This window comes from Phalaenopsis equestris, unplaced genomic scaffold, assembly GCF_001263595.1.
Source record: "Phalaenopsis equestris unplaced genomic scaffold, ASM126359v1 Scaffold000294, whole genome shotgun sequence".
NCBI lineage: Eukaryota > Viridiplantae > Streptophyta > Magnoliopsida > Asparagales > Orchidaceae > Phalaenopsis > Phalaenopsis equestris.
In genome coordinates, this window is record NW_018164736.1 from 860,588 (window position 1) to 883,435 (window position 22,848).

The 22,848-nt window shown below is 33.8% G+C and overlaps 1 protein-coding gene across 1 annotated transcript; it reads right to left on the reverse strand.

Annotated features, from left to right (window-relative positions):
* Positions 1–1,302: 1,302 nt before the first annotated feature.
* LOC110025187 (plastidic glucose transporter 4) lies at positions 1,303–19,650 on the reverse strand. Its single transcript, XM_020725505.1, has 13 exons — positions 19,246–19,650; positions 17,382–17,493; positions 17,221–17,288; positions 16,821–16,953; positions 16,633–16,732; positions 16,346–16,458; positions 12,328–12,421; positions 12,047–12,200; positions 11,012–11,158; positions 10,825–10,898; positions 4,726–4,814; positions 4,478–4,592; positions 1,303–1,684 (listed from the first exon to the last, which is right to left on the reverse strand). The coding sequence occupies exons 1-13, from the start codon at positions 19,505–19,507 to the stop codon at positions 1,502–1,504; spliced, it is 1,644 nt and encodes a 547-aa protein (XP_020581164.1). The 5' UTR covers positions 19,508–19,650; the 3' UTR covers positions 1,303–1,501.
* Positions 19,651–22,848: the final 3,198 nt, after the last annotated feature.

A 22,848-nucleotide genomic window follows, 5' to 3' on the forward strand; every position in this document is an offset into this window, starting at 1 on the left:
AACTACATCACATTGTCTCCCAAGATTAGATCGCCGACATACTTACGAAATGCTTGTTTCAACCTCATTTCATCACCGTTCGTCGCAAACTCACAATCATTGATCCAGATCATGAGTTTGAAGGGAAGTAATAAACATATGATAACCACCATATCATGTGTTATTCTCTACTTTCCTATATCATTGCTCTGTAAACAACTTGGGACCACTTGGTCCCCTAGAGTCTTCTTCCTACATCTATATTTTCATTTACTGTTGCTTTGAATGAATTAGTGGGGAAAATACTTCTATATGCCATATGAATCTCATCTTCTTCTTCCTCCTATTTCTGTTTTGCTAACAATTACAGGGGCCACTCATCCCTCTCATCCCTGTAACTTATACCATCGCAGCTTATCAAGTGATGCCCATCTTGATTATCACTACCATCTCAGCTTTGTTTCACTGTTTTAGTACTTGGTTCTCCTATAAAACTGGACTTAAGTACAGAGGAGCTGCTCTTTCCGTTCTCAGTTTCTTATTGGTTGAATCTGCTACTATTAGTGGCGTTTATTAGATATTCTACTTCATGCAAGTTCACGTGGACTGGATTCTCTTCGGAGGCTTTCCACAAATTGTGGAGTTTCCTTCAGCTCTGAATTCATTCTACCTTAATGGTTTGCATCATCTCACTCCTCCTTCATCTAATACTTCATTCTTATATATTAACTTTGGTTGGCATCTTTAATTTATAAAACTGAACAGCGCACGACTTCATCCCGACCACTGGGATAAAAAGGCCTCCTACCAGTAATCAACTCCTATTCAAATTCTCATTTATAAATCTTTGGTGTCAAAAAGCCCATGCATTAGAAACCATATTTCACTTTAAAAAGTTATTAACAATGATATTTTTGCTGCGATGTCACAAATTTAAGAGTGCCATGCATGAAACATGATAGTTTAGCTGTTCGGTATGAACATACATAGGAACGCCATGAGCTTCTGTTATGAATGAATGGAAGTATGTGAGTCCACAAATTATTTTTATCATAATTTTCTTCAAATATTATTAATGTTGATTAACAAAGCCTTCAGGTGAAATATATGAAAATCAGAGACCTTAAAATAAGTGGAACGCCATGAGCTTCTGTTATGAATGAATGGAAGTATTATTAATGTGAGTCCACAAATTATTTTTATCATAAATTTCTTCAAATATTATTAATGTTGATTAACAAAGCCTTCAGGTGAAATAATATATGAAAATCAGTAGACCTTAAAATAAATGGAAAAAAAAAAAGAATAAATGCAATTTTAACACGATACATCATTCCAAATCTCTGAAAAGTAGAATGTGGTCGAAAACTACTGTGTTTTTCAAGCTAATCCTTGGTTTCCGAATTTGGAGCAATCAAAGGAGCCCGAAACAAAGTTTTTTGAATTATTGACTGGCTTTTAACAGTTTGTTACAAGCGTCATAAACAGATTGTGTACTGATTTGAATTGTTAACGCATAAACTCAAACTGAGGGGTTGAGGGCCAACTCAATCTCCTCTAAAGATCGGCCCTTTGTCTCAACCACATTGCCTGCTACGTACAGAACAGCCAGCAGACAAACCCCAGAAAACCCCATATAAACAGCACTAATACCAAACTTGTTCACAACACTCAAGAAGAAGAGACCAATCAGAAAGTTGGAAATCTGTATGAGAACCAAAATTTTAATTTTCAGTGAGTGAACAGCCAGAATAATGTATGAAAAAAAAAGAGCAAAAGTTACACTACAAAAGTGAACAGCCAGAATAATGTATGAAAAAAAAAGAGTAAAAGTTGTAGTGAAATATGTAATATTAGATTTGTTGCCTTCTGCGATGAACTTGGGCAAAAGGAAACAAAGAAACAACAAGTCACAAACAATGAGAAATATTAAGCAAAGATATAGAGAAAAAGAGATATCTAGTTATTCATGTAGAACAAACAAGAAAGGTTACCACTGGATTAAAATAATTAAGGCTCAATTTCACAATAATTAATTAATTTGATGACAATGAATATAACAACCTATTATTGAGCCATAGCAATAAACCCAAATTTAGAATTTAAGACAAGCAATCAAATATTTAGTTGAATTCTTCAAATTAGAGTGACAGTTCGTTTTCAAATATGAAAAGACTTTGAGGGGTCAGCGAATATAGCACTTGGACAAATTTTTTTAAAGAGAATTTTGTATATTTCATTATTTACTTCTAACCATTTCAATACCACTTCCTGAATTATTTATAATACATTGCTTCAATGAAAAAAATAGCTTATAATCTATTGCAAAGTGTGCAACAAGGTGTTGGCGCTACCAGCTTTTAAATTGATATATGAATCAACCACAATTGAGATTTGTAAAACTTAATATCTTTCTCTTCCTCTTTAAACTTTGTTATTCTACATCTCCACAACCCTCCCAAATCTTTAAATCACCTCAACCCTCCAAAACCAATTCATTTCCCTTCCATAAAACCCTAACTCCTACTATCCATCTATTGTGACCAATCCATATAAAAATTTCATAACATCATATCCATATTGCTAATTGACCTAATATCATCTTAATTAGTTAGCTATATCCCAAAAACCTAATTTAGCGGCCCTCACCCTTTTCCATCAAAGAAATCTAGTTATGCAATATAAAAAAGCTTCCAATATAAATCTACCCAAAAACTCTAAACTAGTGAAGGGTATTCTTCCACCAACTAATTCTTTCATCCCCTTTCCACCAACATTGCAGCCTATTAACCATCTCCCCATCAATTGGTATGAGAGAACAAAAGAAATAAAAATCCAAAGCAATATAATCCTTGTCTTAGAAGAGAGGAAAAATCAACAATTCAAAGAGATGTCTTCACTACCACAAGTGACAACCTTACCCTAGAATTCCTTAAGCAAGATTTTCTTCTACCAAATACTCTTGTTTCAAGAAAGGAGATCTTCTATTCCATCAAAAAGGGCTATTGTACTCATTTGCTAACATTATTTTTTACCTGGCAATTAACTTTAATATGCGCTACTAACTTCTGAAAATACTTCTATTTTTGAAGTAATCTTATGAACATATTTGCTATAGCTTCAAATGTCCAGCTTGACTTTTCTTATCTTTGTTGAATACTCGGTGAGACTTCACATTCTGAGATACATCTCAGAGACTTCAATGATGGCCACAATATGAAATGTACCGTAGCTTACATTTTACTCATAAACCTCCATTACAAGATTCAACCCACTTGATTGAGCATCCTCAACTACAATATGGCATCGACTCATTAATCATTATTAGATATTATGTTATTATTAGTATTTTATCAACATAATTTTTATTCATATATGTTGCAATTAGTTGACATAAGTTGCAATACTATTGCTGAAACAATTTTTCAAAAGTTTTCACTTAAAACATATAATAATGATGATTACGTTTTAAGTTCCTCTCAGTTCTCTTCCTATAAATCCACTATATACTACATGCTGAGTAGGACCCTTGGATTTACTGCTTATTTACTATTTTTCCTCTTCACAAGTTCTCAATTCCTATTATAATTACATGACATATATTTCCATCGAAAGAGTATAAAACATTAGGATTGGTAACTAGCCCACATACAAGAGACACATGTCAACTTAAAAAATTATTGTCATTATCTTATTCAACAACTATAGATATTATGCCATTAAAAGCATTTTAAGCAACAAAATACCCCCACCGTACACAAAGTATGAAACCTCTCAAATCACCATAATACTTTTAACCACATGTAGAAGAATTCATCAAGTGAAGGAGAGTTAAAAAACTAAAAAAATTAAAATTATTAAGATAATGTCAAAAAAGCCAAAGATACTTTCCTAACGGATTTCTTCTACCCATATATTATAAGCAATCATGATATATTTTATTGAAGGCTGAAATTGTATAAAAAATAATAATTTATTGACATTATTTTCCTTAGAAAGAGTAGTTGAACATTCTCTATTCTTAAATTTCTCTAACTCACCGTCCTAAGAAAATGACCAAAAGTTTCTTCTAAGAAGCACGATTCGATTTACGATAAGCAATCAATTTTTAGAAAAAAAATAATAGGAAAAAAAATTGAAAACAATCTGAATAGTTAAATAATTATGACTAAGCATCATTATTCTTATAATAACTATTTGGTGTAGATTTTACAAATCCTCACCTACAATTTATTCCAATTGATCGTGGTGTTAATGGTTCAGTCAATTTGTGCAACCTATATATACAACTTCTATTTATATTACTTCTGGTCTTTTACTTTATAATCTTTCAACATTAATTTCATACACTCATCTTATTGGTAGATAGTCTACCAATGAAGAATTTTGTTTGCACCATCTAAGAAAATTAAGGCAAGATTCCACATGGAATTAAATTCAGTTAAAACAAAAAGAATTCAGAAGGGTTATGAAGGAGATAGATTACTGAGAAACTCACCCAGTGCATACCCAAAGACAATGCAACTGCCTTGGCTCTAATCCTGGAAGCAAATAATTCAGGGAGCAGAAGAGCTGGTACTGGTCCAGCACCAAGTGAAAAGGACAACACATAGCTTTTTCAATGCAAATAAATAGTCATTATCAGATCATGAATTTTGAGAAATAAAACAAATTTATAAAACCAAGATATAAAACAAAATGATGAAATCCATTTGACAAGCTGCCATTGCAAAAATCTTGACTTACAGAACCGTCCCGAGAACAGCAAGTGTTCCAGAATAAGGTGCCAGAGCTTTCAATGAGAATGACAAAGAAAGAAGCAGCATTGAAGCAGCCTTTAGGAAGGACAAGCATATATTTCAAAACAAAGGCATTGCATTATATACATAAAAAAATAAGCTAGAAGAATGCAAGAAACTCTAGACAATGAATCTGTATGTTAACTTAGTAAAAGGCAGTTAAAATGAGAATGTATGGCCGGCACAAAAAATATTTTAAAAGTAGATGACTTAAATTTCACTCATCATCTCATGTGTAAAACCAAAAGAGTAGATGTCCAAAATAATCCCCCAACTATCAAGAAGCATCTAATTTAATCTTAGAGTTTTAGAATGCTCTGATTTAGTCCACGACAGTTAAAAATTGCTCTAAATTGGGCATCAATCATATTTTTCTGTAAATTTAACGGCGACCAACATGAATTCAAGGGTAAATTGGTCTGTTCATAATATTCACTAATTAAAGCCCTAGGCTTCGCTTGGTACGCTAATGGAATCTGGAGCATTCTTAAGAAACCATAAACCTGCTCCACTCTCGCAGCTTCTTGCTTTTGTTTCATTGACCCCAACTCATGACGCGTACTCTAAGGGTATGCAAAGTACACGAGATGCAATTTGCATATTCGGCTAGGACACGGATGAGAAAGAGGAAGGTGTTGGGTTCGTGCGTGGGCTGCATCGGTTTGCCCATTCCTATACTTCCCACATCTTCGTGCGGGTGCTGCATTGGTTCAACCCTTCTTTATGTACAGGAGAAAGAGGGAAGGTGTAGTGGTCAGGCATGAGCTGCGATTTACGGTGGCTTCGACCAGCATCGGATCGACCCGGAGAAGCTACAACTGGAGTCAGATAGAGATGATACTCTATTATGTGGAGAGGAGTAATTCATCTAGAACAAAAGGCAAAATCTTCTTTTTCTTCACCATTTAGCATCTTTTGGATTTAATCAGATTTAAGGGAAAAAACAGTGAAGAAATTAGATTTCAGATTTTGCAGTATTTAGGGCTATTTGGTTTTTTTAAGTTAAAAAACAAAGTTTAGGTGATAGATATGTAAATACATGGGAATTGAGTGGTATATATGTAAATGTCCCTTTTTTGGGGGGGTTTAAATGTAAAAAAACAAAGTTTAGGTGTTAGATAGTTAAATACATAGGAATTGGGCGGTAAGTATGTGAATGGCCCTTTTTTTTGGCATGTTCTTTAATTATAGTGTTCTTTATTTTTATCTATAGCCTTTTAAGCTTAAAAATTTCATTGTGTACCGTTCAGATTTTTTGAAAGATTCTTTTAATGTTGAGTTCAAATATGGATTTGTATGGTAATTTCAACTCAATTCCTGGATTGTACTTCGTACATGTATATTTTGGCATCTATTTTTGTTGTGTTTTAGATTTAGTAAATTAAATTAATGTAACAGAAGTGTTTCCTTCTTTTGTTTAGAGCATTTGGTTTGTGATTTTGTTCAGTGTGTAAGCAAGAGTGGTTTATTCAAAAAATGGTTAACAAAGAGGCAACAAGTATGATGGTCCCTCGATGCTGAGCATAGTTATGAGTTATTTCAACAGTTATATAATTCAATTTGTGAATGCCATAAAATTAAGAATATTATTTGTTATCGCCTAAACCCTAAACCCTAAACCCTAATGTCATTTGAAAATGTTGGAGTATATGAAATTGTATCTGAATGACTCGATGATACAAATTTCTTACAACTCTTTGGTGGTTTGAGTGAAATGAATGGCGTTGAACTAGAAAAAAATAAGGGCAAGAATAAACATATAGAGGTAGATGAAATGGATAATTTTTATGATGATGAAGACTTCAAATATAATGTTTCAGACGATTGTGAAGAGTTTATAGAAAATGATTATGACATTCATGAAGATGATGAGTAATTTGAATGCAATGTTAATCATTCTGTTGAATTTATAGGTATAACAAATAAAGGTAAAAAGATTAAAGAATGCATTCAAATTTCTAATGAAATATTATAAAGAAAATGTTATGATGGTGACTGCATGAATTCTAATGAGGAAATCAGTGTTCATAACAGCAAGGAAGATGACAAGATTAAGTGGTTAGTTTTCAATTATATAACAGAGTTTCAAAAATATGATCTTGAAGTAAGAATATTATTTAGTACAAAAGATGAATTTAAACAAGCTGCGTGAAATTAATAAATTAATAGGGGAAAGAGCAAAAAATTCTTAAAAAAATGATAAAATGTGCAAAACTTTTTGCAAGAAGCAAAATTATTCATTTCACTTGTATATTTCAAAACATGGGGGAAGTCATTCGTGACAGAAAAGATCGAGCATACTTGTTTATGGAGTTATCATAATAAAACTTTAACCTCCACAACTATAGCAAAGAAATTTATGAATAAAGGATGAATCTGCAATGCAAAACTAAATATTTTAGCAAAATCACAAGCTAGGAAGGCTATCGACAAGACACACAAGCTGGGGCACATGAAATAGAATGAACAATTCAAGAAATGAGATTATTATTTGGAAATTACCATAACAAATCCAGGAACAGCTATATCTGTAAACACAACACAAGACACAAATTTGTAGGCTCGACTGAGTTTTGTTAGGATGTATGTTTGCTTTTTAAGCATGTAAAAAAGGCTTCCTCTTAGGTTGAAGGCTAATAATTGGGGTTGGTGGTTGTTTTTGAAGAGACCACAAGGGGCCAACTGTTAAATGTAACTAATTTGGATGATAATAATAATATATTCAGTAACATTAGCATTTGTTGAAAGTGAAACTAGAAATAGTTGGGGATGGTTCTTAGATTTGTTGGCTAGAGATTTACATATTTTTGATAAACAATTCAAGTTTATATTAATCTCGGATAAACAAAACGGATCGGTGCCTGCTTTTGATCATGTTTTGCTTGATTTTTACAAATAGATTTTGTGTGTGCCGTCTGCACGATAATTTTAAGTTGACGGGATTTTAGAGAGTTGCTTTGAAAAATATTTTGTGGGCTACAACGTAGAGTACTACAGTAAATCAATTTACATACAATATGAGTAAAATAACTAAATTGGATCAGAATGCTTATCGATGGTTAGCTAAAAAGAAACCAAGTGAGTGGTCTCGGTCACATTTTAATTGTATCTCTAAATGTGATATGCTACTTATCAATATTTATGAATGCTTCAACTCTATCATGGAAGATAAAGAATTGCCTTTTATAACTATGTTTGTGAATATTAGAACCATGATGATGATAATGATGCAAGGAAAAAGAGAGTTTAATGAAGTGGAATGTTAAGTTTTGTCCAAAATTGGAGAAACATTTTGAAAAAAAAAATATATGAATTTGGCAAATGTATTGGAGTGAAAGCTCATAATTACAACTATCAGATCACAACAATGCAAGGGGCACGGTACTTTGTCAACTTAAATGATATGTCTTGCAGTTGTAGACGATAGAAACTAATTGGCTTGCCTTGTCTTCATGCATTTGCTGCAATCAATATGGGTGGGTAGACCATGAACATTTTATCCATAATTATTATACTTCTGATATGTACAAAAGAACTTACGAGCTCAATATTTAAGCACATCACTTCCACCAAAATATAATAAACCTAAGAGGGGCCAACCACTAGAGTTAAGAAGAAGAGGTTTAGATGAACAACAAAATGACTCACAGAAGAGAAGCTTAAGTCAACAATGGCTTTACAATGTAGCAAATGCAGACAAAATGGGCACAATAGCAGAAGTTGTGGTAACTCAAATTGCACAATCACTCCAAGTCGAGGAAATCTTAGAAAATTAGTTGTATGTTGAAGAATCAAATGATACCATTACTTTTGTAACTATAATAAATTCATATATCGAGTTTATTTAAGTAAATGACGAGTACCCTAGACTTTGTGTAATTAATTTTTTTTGGTATGCTCAGTTATGGGATATTAATCAAAATTGTGATTCGCAAATAATATCAACATGGGATGTGTCAACACAAGGATCAATTAATTGAAGATTATTGGTTAGCTACTAAATAAAATTTTGTAAGGAGTTGTGCAGTTTAATGTTTCATATATTAATGTGATTTTTTGTTTGTTAACAAGTTTACACTTCCAAAAGGAAGAAGATTGGCTAATGAAGTTTGGAGGATTTTATGGGCTATCGAGTTTTATAGTTTTGGAGTTTTTTTGTATAAACTTAGGTTTATAACTGTGCCATGAGTATTTTGAAATTTTATAGTTTTAAACACAATGACGACGCTTTGTATTAAATAATGTGTTTGATGTCGTGGCGATTTTGAAAACTATAATTTTTTTTCTATATTTAAAAAAGTTATGATGGCATGGTGTATTGAAATTTTCTGGTAAATATGGATTGTTTTATTGTGAAATTATTCAAAATTGCTGATGCAGACTAAGTGTTCTATAGTTTAATGAAATTTATCCCTATAAATGAAATTTAATACCCTAATGAAAATTTCATTTATCGTGCATAATGCAGAGAGCTAAAAAAATTTTATGAAAGCATTTAACATATTTGCAAATAGGTTAATAAAGACTTGGCTTGTAGTTTGCTTATTTTGCTGTGTAAAACTATAATGGAAAATAGGAGGATTGTTTACACACACACTCACAATTTGATAACAAAGAAATGCTGAAAAATACATTTTTTTATTCAAAATTTCATTTCTGTTATAGTGAAAAATATGATTTTTTTTTGTTGAATCATTATTTGAACTCACATATAGCCTACCATTTAGAATTAAACACACTATTAAATCAATCAAATAAAATATAACTTTACCTTTTTTTTCACTCAATTCCTTCGCAACAAATAAGTAGAAAAAAGCTATTTTCAATTTAATATTACACAACCTTATGTTGCATATGATATATATATATATATATAGTAAAAATATAAGTGGTTTGCCATAAATCACATAATTTTGCTATTCACATACATAATATTTCAAACGTAGTATAAATTCATTTATTAATTATTCTAGTTAACTTTAATCATTTAAAAATGCTTTATTTAATAAATAATATTAAAATAAAAAATTCAATTGAAATCGAGTATTTCAAAAAATTTCAGAGTGAGTGAACTCTTAATGCATAATTCTTGATTATTTTAAAATTTTTCATTTGAAAAATAAGTGATAACTGTTGTGAAGAGATTTATTAATGCAAATAAAAAATTATAACTTTTCAACAACAAATAAAAAAAAAGATTTATACACAAACCACAAATTTTGAATAATTATATTTACAATATTTGGAATTTAATATTTAGTTACATAATCTTTAAGATCCAATGGGTAACGAATTGACAGAGATAGTACAAAGTTGCATGTGGCCTGAATGTAATATGTGGAAAGCGAGAATAATTACTTGCTGATAATAATTGCTTGTGATAATTATTTCATAGGCATAAATATTTAGGAAGACATGATGAATATGAATTATGTCTGCGATTTATTATGTTAGACAAGTACAATAAAATACTTGTGTGTGTTTATATATATATATATACTATATATATATATTCATAAAAAAATATATATATGAACTCAGCCATATAGATCAAGTTGAAATAATATTTCCCAGAAAATAATTTTGAATATAATTTTAAAATTAAATAAAAGACAAAAACACTCTTCAATTCATGTAGGGCACCATTAAATTTAACGGAAAATATGATTTAGGACAAACTTGGAGTAACTTTTAATAGTTTGAGACTAAATTGAAGCATTCTAAAACTTTGAGACTAAATTAGACACCTCTTAATAGTCGGAGAGCTATATTGGGCTTTTACTCAAAAATAAAATCATCAATTTTGAGGGATTTTGAAAGTGATTATAAAGTCTAAACTCAATAGTGATTTCAAAATATATCCAACCAAATGATAGAATCTAGTAAACTCATCATTTTTCAAATTACAGTTTTCAACTCCAAGCTCCTAAATGGACCCCAAATGAGTTATTTAACATTAAAAGGAAAATTGAATTTTGAAGAAAAATTATAGAATCAATCCCATGTAACATTAAAGAAATATTCCTTACTAGGAATTAGATCTTACCATTCCAATAAAGCTAAACAAGAGAAGGCTTTTCCTTCCTTTCCTGTCCATCAATGATGATGCTACGGCAGTGCCTGCAAAGCTACGAGATCTTGTTAAAGAAGGGAATTATTTCCACTAATATATGTAGAAGTAACAATTAAGTTATCATCAGATGGTGTTAGAATCAGAATTAGGGTAGACTCACCAAAGACGTTTGATGCTCCAACCAAAGCACTAGCTGCAGCATCAGAAGCAATACCAGCACTTCGAAATACAGATGTAGAATAGTAGACCACCGCATTTATTCCAGCTAACTGCTGAAACAAGAATAATGCTGCCCCCACACTTACAACTACGGTTGTCAAAAATAGGTTAAAAGAAAATATGCTTAGTTTTCCTTAGTTTGTAACTGACCCTAGAAAAATGAGCCATCCAAAGCCTTGAACATATAAAGAACTCTCAATCAAAGCTGAGATCTGAAGTAAAAAATTGCTACTTTATTTAAAAAAAAACTGCAAAACTAAGAGTACTACAACAATTATCTCTCAAAAAATAAATCAAAGTTATTCTTCTAGCATGCTATTCACATCTTCAACATAAAATGCAAATTCACTCACATCATAGTAAATGAAAGGTCATTAAAATAACGGCAACGGCAATCTAAAAAATGAAGGCAAGGTGGAAATAAGTTTGGAAGGAATAAAAGTTAAGGAGAATAAAAACAGATAGAAAAAATGGTCATTAAAATAACGGCAACGGCAATCTAAAAAATTAAGGCAAGGTGGAAATAAGTTTGGAAAGAATAAAAGTTAAGGAGAATAAAAACAGATAGAATAAAATATACAATCAATCAAATTAGAGTTCAACAAACACCAAAAATAATTATGTAGCCATCATCCCTTGCTGCAATTTTTCCCATTTTTGCAATAAAAGCTTAATTTTATCAAAATGCAGCGAGGTATGATTTGTCTTATCATTCATCAGCTTCAGAGAGTGATAGGTGAAATAGATGAGGCTGTGAAGTTTGATCTACCATAATTCACAAAAAGCATAAAAATCACAGCTTCACCACACAAAATAATGTTAAGAAATTTGACACTATGCTAAATATGAAAGTTTAGGGAAAACTGAAATTATTAGGTATGCAGCTGAATTTATCACCACTGTACATAGAAGAAAGCATAAAGCTTAAAATCTTGCGAACCAACAAGTAAATATGACGTGCTAAGGTCCTATTTACCTTTCCAGTACCGCTTACTGAAAAGATCAAACCAACCAGCATCTTGCTCTGTGCGACCTTGAGCTCCTGCTTTAAGGTCATACATAACCTCAGCAACCCTTTCTTTTCCATAGAGGGTCCTTACAGCATTTTCCGCTTCACTAAATTTTCCTTGCTGAAAGTGCATGCCATTAAGTGCAATGAAATACTACTGCTAGGGAATGTGCATCAACAAAAATTCTTATAAGCAAAGAAAGAGCGGGTTAATTGGAACTGTTAAGTATTTATTAAGCTCAAGATACCTGAACAAGCCAACGGGGGCTCTCAGGGGAGATAGCCATCCCTAGTGCCAACAGAATTGATGGAATGATTGCAATACCAAACATGGAGCGCCACCTGAATTATTTAAGAAAAACAATACAAATCACAATGGAAAATAAGAGAATTGAAAACTTGTATAAAACTGAGTACTAGAAAGAGTTGGTTGCCTCTAAAAAAGTAGGGGAGGGATCCGGGCCTCAACAAGGTTTTGACATACATTGGGTGGCCTTTGTGCATGGGAATGTTTAATGAGAAGAATTAGGTTCCTCCCGTCATGGTCTATCAAAAGACCTATTTAGTCACCCTAGACAGGCCTTGAACTACTATGTGATTTAGTTGGACAATGCATGGTCATTCTCAAATCCTTTATGTTTCAATTGACCCTAAACTAATATTGACTTGCCTTGACTTAGTGGGCCTAAAAATGGCCCTAGATGACATTCTAAAGCCCCGCTAGCCTTGAATTAGTCCTCGCTTCATCTTTCATTTGTTGACCCCTTAATTAGCCCTGGTTAATCTCATTGATCGTGATTTAACTTTACATCACTCATGATTGATTGTGGTTTGCTCTAGATTGACCTGAGCACCATAGATGCCCTAAAGCAGTCCTAGGTTAACCTTGGTTTATTTTTGCCAATCAATTTCACTTCGAATTAGTGACCCCTTAATTAATCCTATTTAATCCCTTTGGTCATTATTGACTTTAACTTAATCATGATTGACCATATTTTGATCTGGATTAACCTGAACGCTTATAGATGGCCTTAATTGGCTTCATGTGACCTCATGCTCCCTATTAGTTATGTGTCAACCATAACAGGCTTAGATGTGTTAATTAGTTGTCTTATCACCTTTCACTCAACTTGAGGAAGACTGCCCGATTAGGTATAGCTAGCTCATTAATCCAAGCCTCTAGTTGTTTAAGGAAACTGTTTGATAATCAATTGCACTGCTAGGTTAGGTAATTAACTAGATAGGAGCTCACCTATTTTAATATGCAGAGAAATCCATTTTGAATTTGAAACAGGAAAAAAAATCTTAATTAGTCTAATAGGTTTATTTGACCAAACCAGAACAAAACGAGGTTCAATTGGTATAAACTCTAACCCATTCCAAAAATCAGACCTATCTCCAGTTAAAGATTAATTTAGCCAATTCTTTTAAAAGGTACACACAATCTCTTTACTTGAACTCACAAACTCAGACAAACCCACAAACGTAAGCTAACATAACCAGACACAAACCTCAAATTTTGCCTTGAGTTTACTTAAGCCCTTAACAAGCATGATGCCTAATAGCATGTTAAGAGCTATGGGGCCCATCTTCCTTGGCAAACCAAGTTTGATAACTCTCGATAGCTTTGGCCAAAGGGCATGCCCTTATCTTTTCTGCCAGTAAATAGGATCCTATAGCAATGCTCATAAGCATTAGTTCCTCTCAAAGTTGGCTTGTCCTGAGAATTTTTTCCTGAGTTGATGCTAAATGTTTCATATTGTTGACCGAGTATTGTCTCAGTATACTCATCCCAATCATAAAATGTTCAAAAATTTGCCACATCACCTATGATAGAAAGGACCCTTCAGAGAACGAAGATAACATGAGCACCAACAAGCTGCTTTCCAATAAGAATGATTTCTAGCAAGTTGGTCTCGATAGACCAGCTTAAAAGCTAAGTTGACCAGACTGTCAAAGTTGTCAAAAAAGCAAAAAATGCTGTCTGATTGGTCAATGACACCAGACAAAGTACAAACTAGTCTAATACCCCAAAGGTTTTATCACCTTTCAATTCAAAATCATTGATTAGTGCAACACCTCGCCAATTTGAGCTACCTATTGTAATATTGGGTATGATGCATTTTTGATGTGCCAATTTTTCAACAGCCTAACTGACATTGCCATCAAATAATATGTTTAGTTTTCCAATACTAGTGATCAAATGTTCTTTGGTGCTTAGCAAAAAATGACCATTGGATAGCTTGGAATGTAGAGATAGAAGAAAAATGAATTGTTCTTTGATAGCATCCTCCATTTGTACAATTTAACAATGAAGTAGAAGACATAGCTAATATTCCCATAAAAAAATATCAATGGCCACCAAGCAAGGTAAGCTCAAGGAGGTGGTGCCTCCACATCCCAAACCCAAAACAAAGGCTCTTTAGAAAGGTTTAAAAAGCACAAGCCAAACAACAGGTTATTTAAGGAAAATTGAGATCCATTTAATCGTCACCCCAATGACAAGGGAAGGAAGCCCATGGATTCAATACAAGAGACTTAGTAGAGGTGCTCCTTGAGAAACAACTGGTGAAAGATATTCAAAAGCATGATGTAAAGGAGACTTCAACTCCTTAAAGAAAAGAAACAAACAAAAATATACACAAATCAATCCAAACTACTATTAGTATGATCTAATGTTTTGTCACTTGATTGATAATAAATATTCAATGATTCGATTGAGTAGGCTTCAATTTGACGTTATCTAACTCTTTGACAACTTCTTGGTTTAGCAAAGAAAAGGGTGATGCAAACGTTGTAACTAATTCCGATTTCTTAAAGAATTGGGAGTGGCGGCAAACCATAAAAAAGGTGAATGCCAAATGCCACTAACCCACAAAATAATGATGATGTTTAAGTCATTAGAACATGACACCAAGTCGAGTACGAGGAGTTCAATAAATTAATCTACTGATTAAACAAAAAAGCTGCACACTCTTCAACTATAGTAGTTGAAATTAATTGGTCAGTGGGGCCTATATAAGTCAAGAAATCAACCAAAGCAGAATAAAAGAAAAAAGCCAACGTGGCTGAGTTTATCGAAAATGAGGAAAGTAAATCCTTCCAACACTGATACCCGTGAACTCCTTTTTCTTGTGTAATCTTTTTCTTTGGAAAACATGCAATTTAGTTACACATCCTGTCATCTTGATTAAAAGCTGCCAACCTACCTGCATAAAAATGTAGATTCACCAATTCGTGTATTAAGCAAGTGTAACTTCATACGATATGAACTCCCAAAGAACCATGCGAAAGAGCCTACCTCTACACAAACCATGCTATAAAAATTTTTAGAATATCATGGATCACATTTTTGGAGAATCCCATTTTTTTGGATTTCTACTTCTTAAATAATTCAACAAGATTAACAAAGAATAAAAAGAAATCTAGCTCAAAAAAATTTCCACTCAACCTATTTAGCGCTCATACCCTTGTCCTATTTTCAGTATAGTTGAACCTAATAATCTCTCCCTCCCAACCTAAGATCAATCATTTTGATGTTAACAAAACAAGATAACTCGCCCTATTATAGGTAAATATAAAAAACAATCCTTTTGACCCTACTCATGCCAACAAATCCAAACAAAAAGTATTTTGCTTATGAAGTGTAGGAAACCAAAGCATATTGCGAAGAATAAACTAAATGATAAAATAAGACAAGCAAAACCCCAACACACATATATTTGTTAGGTGATAGAATCATGCTTAAGACCCAGTAAATTACATTTAAAAACGCATTCACAAATTAAAAAATAAAAAAAATATGTTTACACAATATTAAATGATTATGAAAATGGCAAGAAGCTAGAGGAATTAAAGTACTTTTCAATTAAAAGTTGAGTAGTGATATCTTAGGAATACCCCTTAAAAAATATAAAGGATCTTTGTGCCTAGATCTCTCAGAATGAAAGGCTTTGTATGAAATCGCTAACAACAGGTGACCACTAAGTTTAAAAACATTGCATTTCAAACAAAATATTTCTAATTATAGATGTTAGAATAATTAAAGACCCCTTTCCTATTCATAGGTGATTAGCGGTAGCTTAGGAATTTTTTAAAAAAATAAATACAAATTGTGCCTTGATCTCTTAGAATGAAAAACTTGGTATGCAATCCTAATAGGAGGTGAACTAAGTATTAAAACATTGCATTTCGAAAATATATTTTGTAATGATCGATGCAAGAAATAATATAACTTAAAAAGAATACATGTTTAGAGATTCACACCATAGAGGGTTTCCTGACAATGGAAGCCCGACCACTAGAGCAGCAAGAATTCCAATACAAATGAAAAGTTGGTTAATAGATCCAAGTGCTCCACGGATTTCAGTTGGCGATATCTAAAAAAACAGAAATATTAAAAAATAAAGACATTCTATTTAATTAAAAAGAAACACTTGAAAAGCTTGATAATCTCTTGTTTTTGATACCTCTGATATGTAAAGTGGATAAAGACATTCTGTTTAATTAAAAGGAAATACTTGAAAAGCTTGATAATCTCTTGTTTTTGATACCTCTGATATGTAAAGTGGAACAACTGCAGATGTGATTCCAATCCCAATTCCAACAAATAACCGACCAATTAACATTGCATGCACGCTTTGAGCAGTTGTACTATAATAGTATTCACAAAAAATTAGGCACTACTGCGAAATTGAGCTAGAGCTTAGCAAAATTACAATCACGAAATGTTAGAATAAACCTGAGAAAGGCACCAACTACCAATGGAATTGCATCAAGCTTAAAAGTTTGAGTTCGACCAAATTTATCAGCCAATGCTCCACCAGTGAAAGAACCAACTGTAGCACCGGCAAGTAACGTGCTAACCACCCATCCTGAACCAATGAATGTGATTATTATATGAATTAAACCTTCAATGTTCATCAAAAATATCCTATACCACATGGGACGATAAGATGGGCTAGATTCAATAGTGTACCACCAATAAAAAATTTTAGATGCATAAAATATAGGAAGATCAATTTCAAAAGTTTTCCTCTAAAAACAAGAAATAAATAATTGCTTATTTTTTCCAAGTTTATCATATAAAATTTTAAAATTCTTAAAATTTGTATAATGAAAAGCATCATAAAAATTGATACCTTGTAGGACAACATTTTCAGTAATAAGAAGATCCCGAGAAAGATATTCTAGAGCGCCATTCACAACTCTGAGAATAATACAAACTAATAGGGTAAAAAAATAATTCAATGAAAACAATAGTACGAAATGTGATGTAGCAGTAATAGTTTTAGGAATATACCCAAGGTGATATCCAAACAAAATGGCACCCAAACAAGCAATGCCAACATATGGCAAAACGGTCCCAGAAGATTTCTCTTGAAGTTTACTCGAAGGGATATCCTTAGGATCACCTGAAATATCATTAGTTACTGACTTATTTCAGAAAATTTCTCCAAGTAGTGTATAAAGAAAATGAAAGCCATATAAGGGGTAAATCAAAAAGTATAATCAAATGTAAAAACCTTCAATTTTCATGCTTCCTCCAATAAATAATAGATATTGATCCAAAGAAAGGTATAAAATGCATAAATTTAGAAAGTTGTCAACAACTAGCTACTAATTGTGAAGGACAAAGGTAACCGTAATTAATGAAGGAGAAAGTTAAAAGTAAACAGAGAAAATTTAGTCCACAAAGTATTTTAAGTAGTTTATAATGCCGTTGTCAAATGATGGAAATCAACTCTGACGTATTTGCATCCTCGAATAGAACTATACAAAATGGCAACTCAAACGTTCACTCCATGTGTTCACCTTCCCATTGTGCTTCATAGTTATTTTTAATAGAAGTATCTCATCAATTTTTTTACTAGCAGTAGCTCTAGCTCTCATCTCGCCCTTTCCTCACTTGTCTTTTTTGATGCATTCACATACATATATTTAAGTTTTTTCATCAAAGCAAAATAATTATGTTAACCTTGTTCATCATACAAAAAGTAAAACCTTATCTACTAATGTGTTAAAGCATCATAGTTTAAAAATCTTTTTGCAGCCATTTATGTGTCAATCACCATAAAAAATGTTTAACTCATTAGTGAATTCATTATCAATTGTTTAACTGTTTCCAACATATATGAGAAAAGCTTCAGGGACAACAGTCTTGCTAATAAGATCCACATAATCATAATCGCGTAGTGCTTTTCATATTTGAAGGTAAAAAAGACACTATTGATACAAAGATTTTAGTAATCATTGATTATATGATGAAAAATGATAACAAAATTACACAATATTTACAATCACAACACTTAATTCTATCAAATTTATATATTTAACACCTACAACTTTCTATTCGCTTGACTACCACACTTTGTTAACTTGTTGTCCCAAAGGGTTAAATACGACCTGCCACCACAAGTACTCCTACGCATGTACCCACACCTTCTGGCTATTGCACATGTGCCCTATCGTGCATGCAACCCGACTGCTCTGCCTGTCAGCCATTGCGGATGAGGCCTATTGCCATAACCCGTCACGCAAGTGACCTGGCCACTCAGTCTTGTAGCCACCAGGACCCACCATGCATAACTTGTTATGATATTTAAAGAATGAGAGGAATGTGAATAAATGGGAAATTTTAGGTGTGGAATATGTAAATAGGATGCATTTGGTTATGTATGTAAATCCCCTCATCATTAAATGAAGCAAAGAGGCACATTTAAGTTGAACCAATCATATTGAAAGCCTCCTTCGATCACAATTGTGCAGGAAATCCTATACGGATGCAACCCACAACACTCACCACAATTTTCTTGCATCAAAATTAATGGAAAAAAGAGGCTCACCTATAACCACAAAGCCCCATGCATAAAAAAACATCTCATTTATGTATTGCCTCGATGTATATTTCTTAAGTTAATTGCCAACAAAATTCAGCAAATACAAAGAATCTCAAGGAGAACTTCCTTAACAATTTAATGGCCACTATCAATTAAACAAGAAGATGGTGGTCAATGAATCAGAATCGTATTCAAAGCACAGCATTACAAAAGACATCATATTTTCAAAATTCATTTCAAGCTAAAGGCTACAACGGGTGCAATCACCTACAACAAGAGAGCGTAAGTAAACCAACAGGAAAAAGAGAGAGAGGGAGAAGAGCAGACCAGCTGCGTGAGCACGGATTGATCCAGCTTTCCCTGTCGGTCTAAAGACTTTCTCCATCCCCGTCCTCATCCGAGTTAATCTCATCTCGATCGATCCAATCCGCGCCTCCCCGAAGCAAAACCTCCTTACGGGCATCAACAAAGCCGTCTTATGCCCCAATCCTCTCTCACGAATGGCATAAACCCCCGTAGAACCCCTTCCTTTGCTTGATATCCCGGCGCCCGCAACACTCCCCCTGCAAGAAAACGCAGCTGTCTGCATCTCTCTATGTGCTCAGCCCTGCAAGCCGCTTTAGGTCCGATCAGAAAGCATACGTCCAGAGAAAGCGATGTGGACTTCAATGTCTCCACTATCCCGCGGATGTTTCCACACCTGTTTCCACCAATTTTATGCTAAAAATCACACTAGGAAAAAACAAATTGGAAGATTGGCGTGCATATCACTCTATTCTTTTGCGAATTATTACATCTCAAAACATTATTATTTACATATCTTATACACTAAAAATTATTATTATAAAATTTATATTTTTGTTAATGCTTCCATCTCCAACATCTCCTTCTCTAATAATTTTCTTTAACCACATTGCTTTGAATCACTCCCTCTCTCCCTCACAAATCCAAGACAATGGTAGATGGCTCTTTCCTTCATTCTTTTCATTACTGAGCTCTCTGCCGGATTTCATGAAGTTGTCATGTTGATCTCATTTTTTTTTAGGTCTAACTTTTTTTCCTAGGGTTTAGGATCTAGCCATAAGATTTTTCTATTGATTATTCTAGAAGACTAGTGATGAGACTCACCTCCCTTTGAAACTCAAGACAGATCATGACGATTTTTCTATTGATTATTCTAGAAGACTAGTGATGGGACTCACCTCCCTTTGAAACTCAAGACAGATCTTGACTTTTTTCCCTTTGAAACTCAAGACAGATCATGACTTTTTTTTTTGTAAAGACTCATATGGGTGGTCTCAAGCCCTCAGCTCTTAGTTGGGATGACTATAACCAACACATGAAAGCTCAAAGGTAAGTTCCTGTAGGATTACAAAACTTTAGGGGAGCTCTTTATAACTTGGACACCCACCTCATACTACATACATACTTACATACACATTCACAAACACCAAATACACAATCTATACAATACTACAATCCATATCACCCCCATAACTCACCCTACACATCACTCACTTCACCCTACATACACAGTCATTACACACAACTACATTCTTACACCACTACAATTTACATTCACCACTACCATACATATTCATCCCATACACATCCTTACTCCACTACAATGAACATCACCACCTAAACCCATCAACCCCACATCAAATTCCACCCTAAGTCGAAAATTCACCAAAATTGAGTCCTCATGCCAAATCTAACTTCACCAAGTTTAAATCTTAATTTCATCATGATGGATTGAAGGCCTCATGAAGTTCATCATGATCAATTCTCAACCACACCAAAACCAAATCCAAGCACAATTTCTAAGAAAAAAAGCCCACTACACCAAGTCCAATTTGTAAAAGACCACTACGCCAAGCCCAATGTCCAAATATCCCATAACCTAAGCACAAATGACAAAATTCAGCCCCCCATGACAAATTTAATCAAACCTAAAGTCCAAAAACCCATGGTTAATCAACCCCATTGGAATTAATGAAATTTTCCTCCATACTTGAATTTCTCACCTCTCATCTTTAGTGCAAGCCATGTAGGATGTGCATGAAGGCCAAGCCATGTGGCTTCATCCAAGCCACATGGAAGCTATGAATCAATGTATAAGTCTCACGTGAGCCACCATGATATAAATAAGAAAAGGAGGAGCCTCTTTCAAGGTTCCCTAAAAAGTGCCTAACCATTCTCATGATTCCCTTAAACCCATGATTATGCCCTAATCTCTATGAAGCGACTTGACCATTCAACCCCCCCCCATGCTAGCCACCATGTCAACCACCTTGGAAGCCACCCAAGATTATTCCCATGAGCTTAACCCATGGTCAAACTCAAACTAGCCCAAGCCCCTTTCTATTCCAATTAAGCACCCTTACCCATGCTCTAACCCGATTAGCTTCACTAATCTCCATCGCCAACTTCCCACAACCAGAAAGTGACCTTCTATACCTTGGTCGACCGCCATGACTGCCGGAAAACCCAAATTCGAGAGCCACTACCATGGTCAAAACCCAAAATTCAACCCATTCAATGTGGCTCACTCCTGTTGGACTTTTGCCCCTATCTTCCCTCCACATAAGTGCCACCTTGAACCCACTGGCTTGGCCAACTGAAGCCCCTAGCTTAGCCTATAAAACCACCACTCTTCCATGGCCAAAAGGGACAAGTGTACAAACCTTGGCTAAGCCTTGTCAAAATTGCTTCAAACCTTCCTAAACCTATACGAAGCTCATCTCTACCATTCTCAGCCACTGTCCCCCACAATAAAACCCTAATTTTAAGGCAAAAAACTAGGACATTTTTGGCCCTTTCACCAACTTCACCAAAACTCCAAATTGATTATTCCAAAAGCTTTCCCACACCTTAAAATCACTTTCCCGATCAAAATTCCCCTCTCATGTGGCCTCTAACCTAGTGCTAGGCTAAGCCCGATTCACCATTCGGTCTAGGTCATACCTAGACCCATCTACAGAGAAAATCAACACTTAGAGGAGGTTTGTGCCATCAAGGTGAAGCTTCTCCACCAATCCAATCGATGTCTCACATATTGGACAACGGTATAGCCCAAAAATCCCTAATCTTGCCCCGGTTTTGTCTTTTGTGAAAGAAATGAACAATCCATGTCCACCTAGCCATATAGATGTATTTGCCACACTTAGATGAAGGTGTTTGAACAAACCCCATCAAATTTGGTTAAGTATCGAGAGAGATCTTAGCTTTAGAGTGTGGACGGTTCACAAGCTATGAATCATCTAGGATGATGAATCATTTAAAATGATTATGGTGATCTCTCTATACCACTCATTGACATACGACAAACTGGTTCAACTCAACACATGAGATCCCGGGCTGACAAGGCGGCTACATGGAAAGGGCAACCAATGAGAACTCGTTGTGTGGTCTTTCAAAATCATTGAGGTTTAGTAGGGGATTACGTGGTTAAGTGGATAAACATATTATTTTAGATTTAATTAAATAAAAAAAATTAAATATAACTTCAAAAAATAATATCTCAATATAGAGAGATCACAAAAATAAAAGAAAAATACCCAAGTGCTCACTGAACAGAGGAGAATCTAATGAACCTAAAATCAAAAATAATTATTTTATATTTAAGTTTAAATAAATTAAACACATGATAATTTAATTTAATCATACATAATTAAATACCTATCATTATGGCTTGAAAATTCTAGGGTTTGTTCATCATGTGATTAGGAGTATTCTCTAATTTAAAGTCAGATAATAACTCTAAAGACAGTAAAAACGTAGCCAACATCATTATCATTATGTTCATCAGGTCCCGGAGGAACAAAAAGATAATCATACAAAGTCAAGGGTTCGAGGATTTTCTCTCCCGAATCCGAAACAACATATCTAGTAGAGGCAGCCCCTATCCTACCCCTGGTGCTATCAACA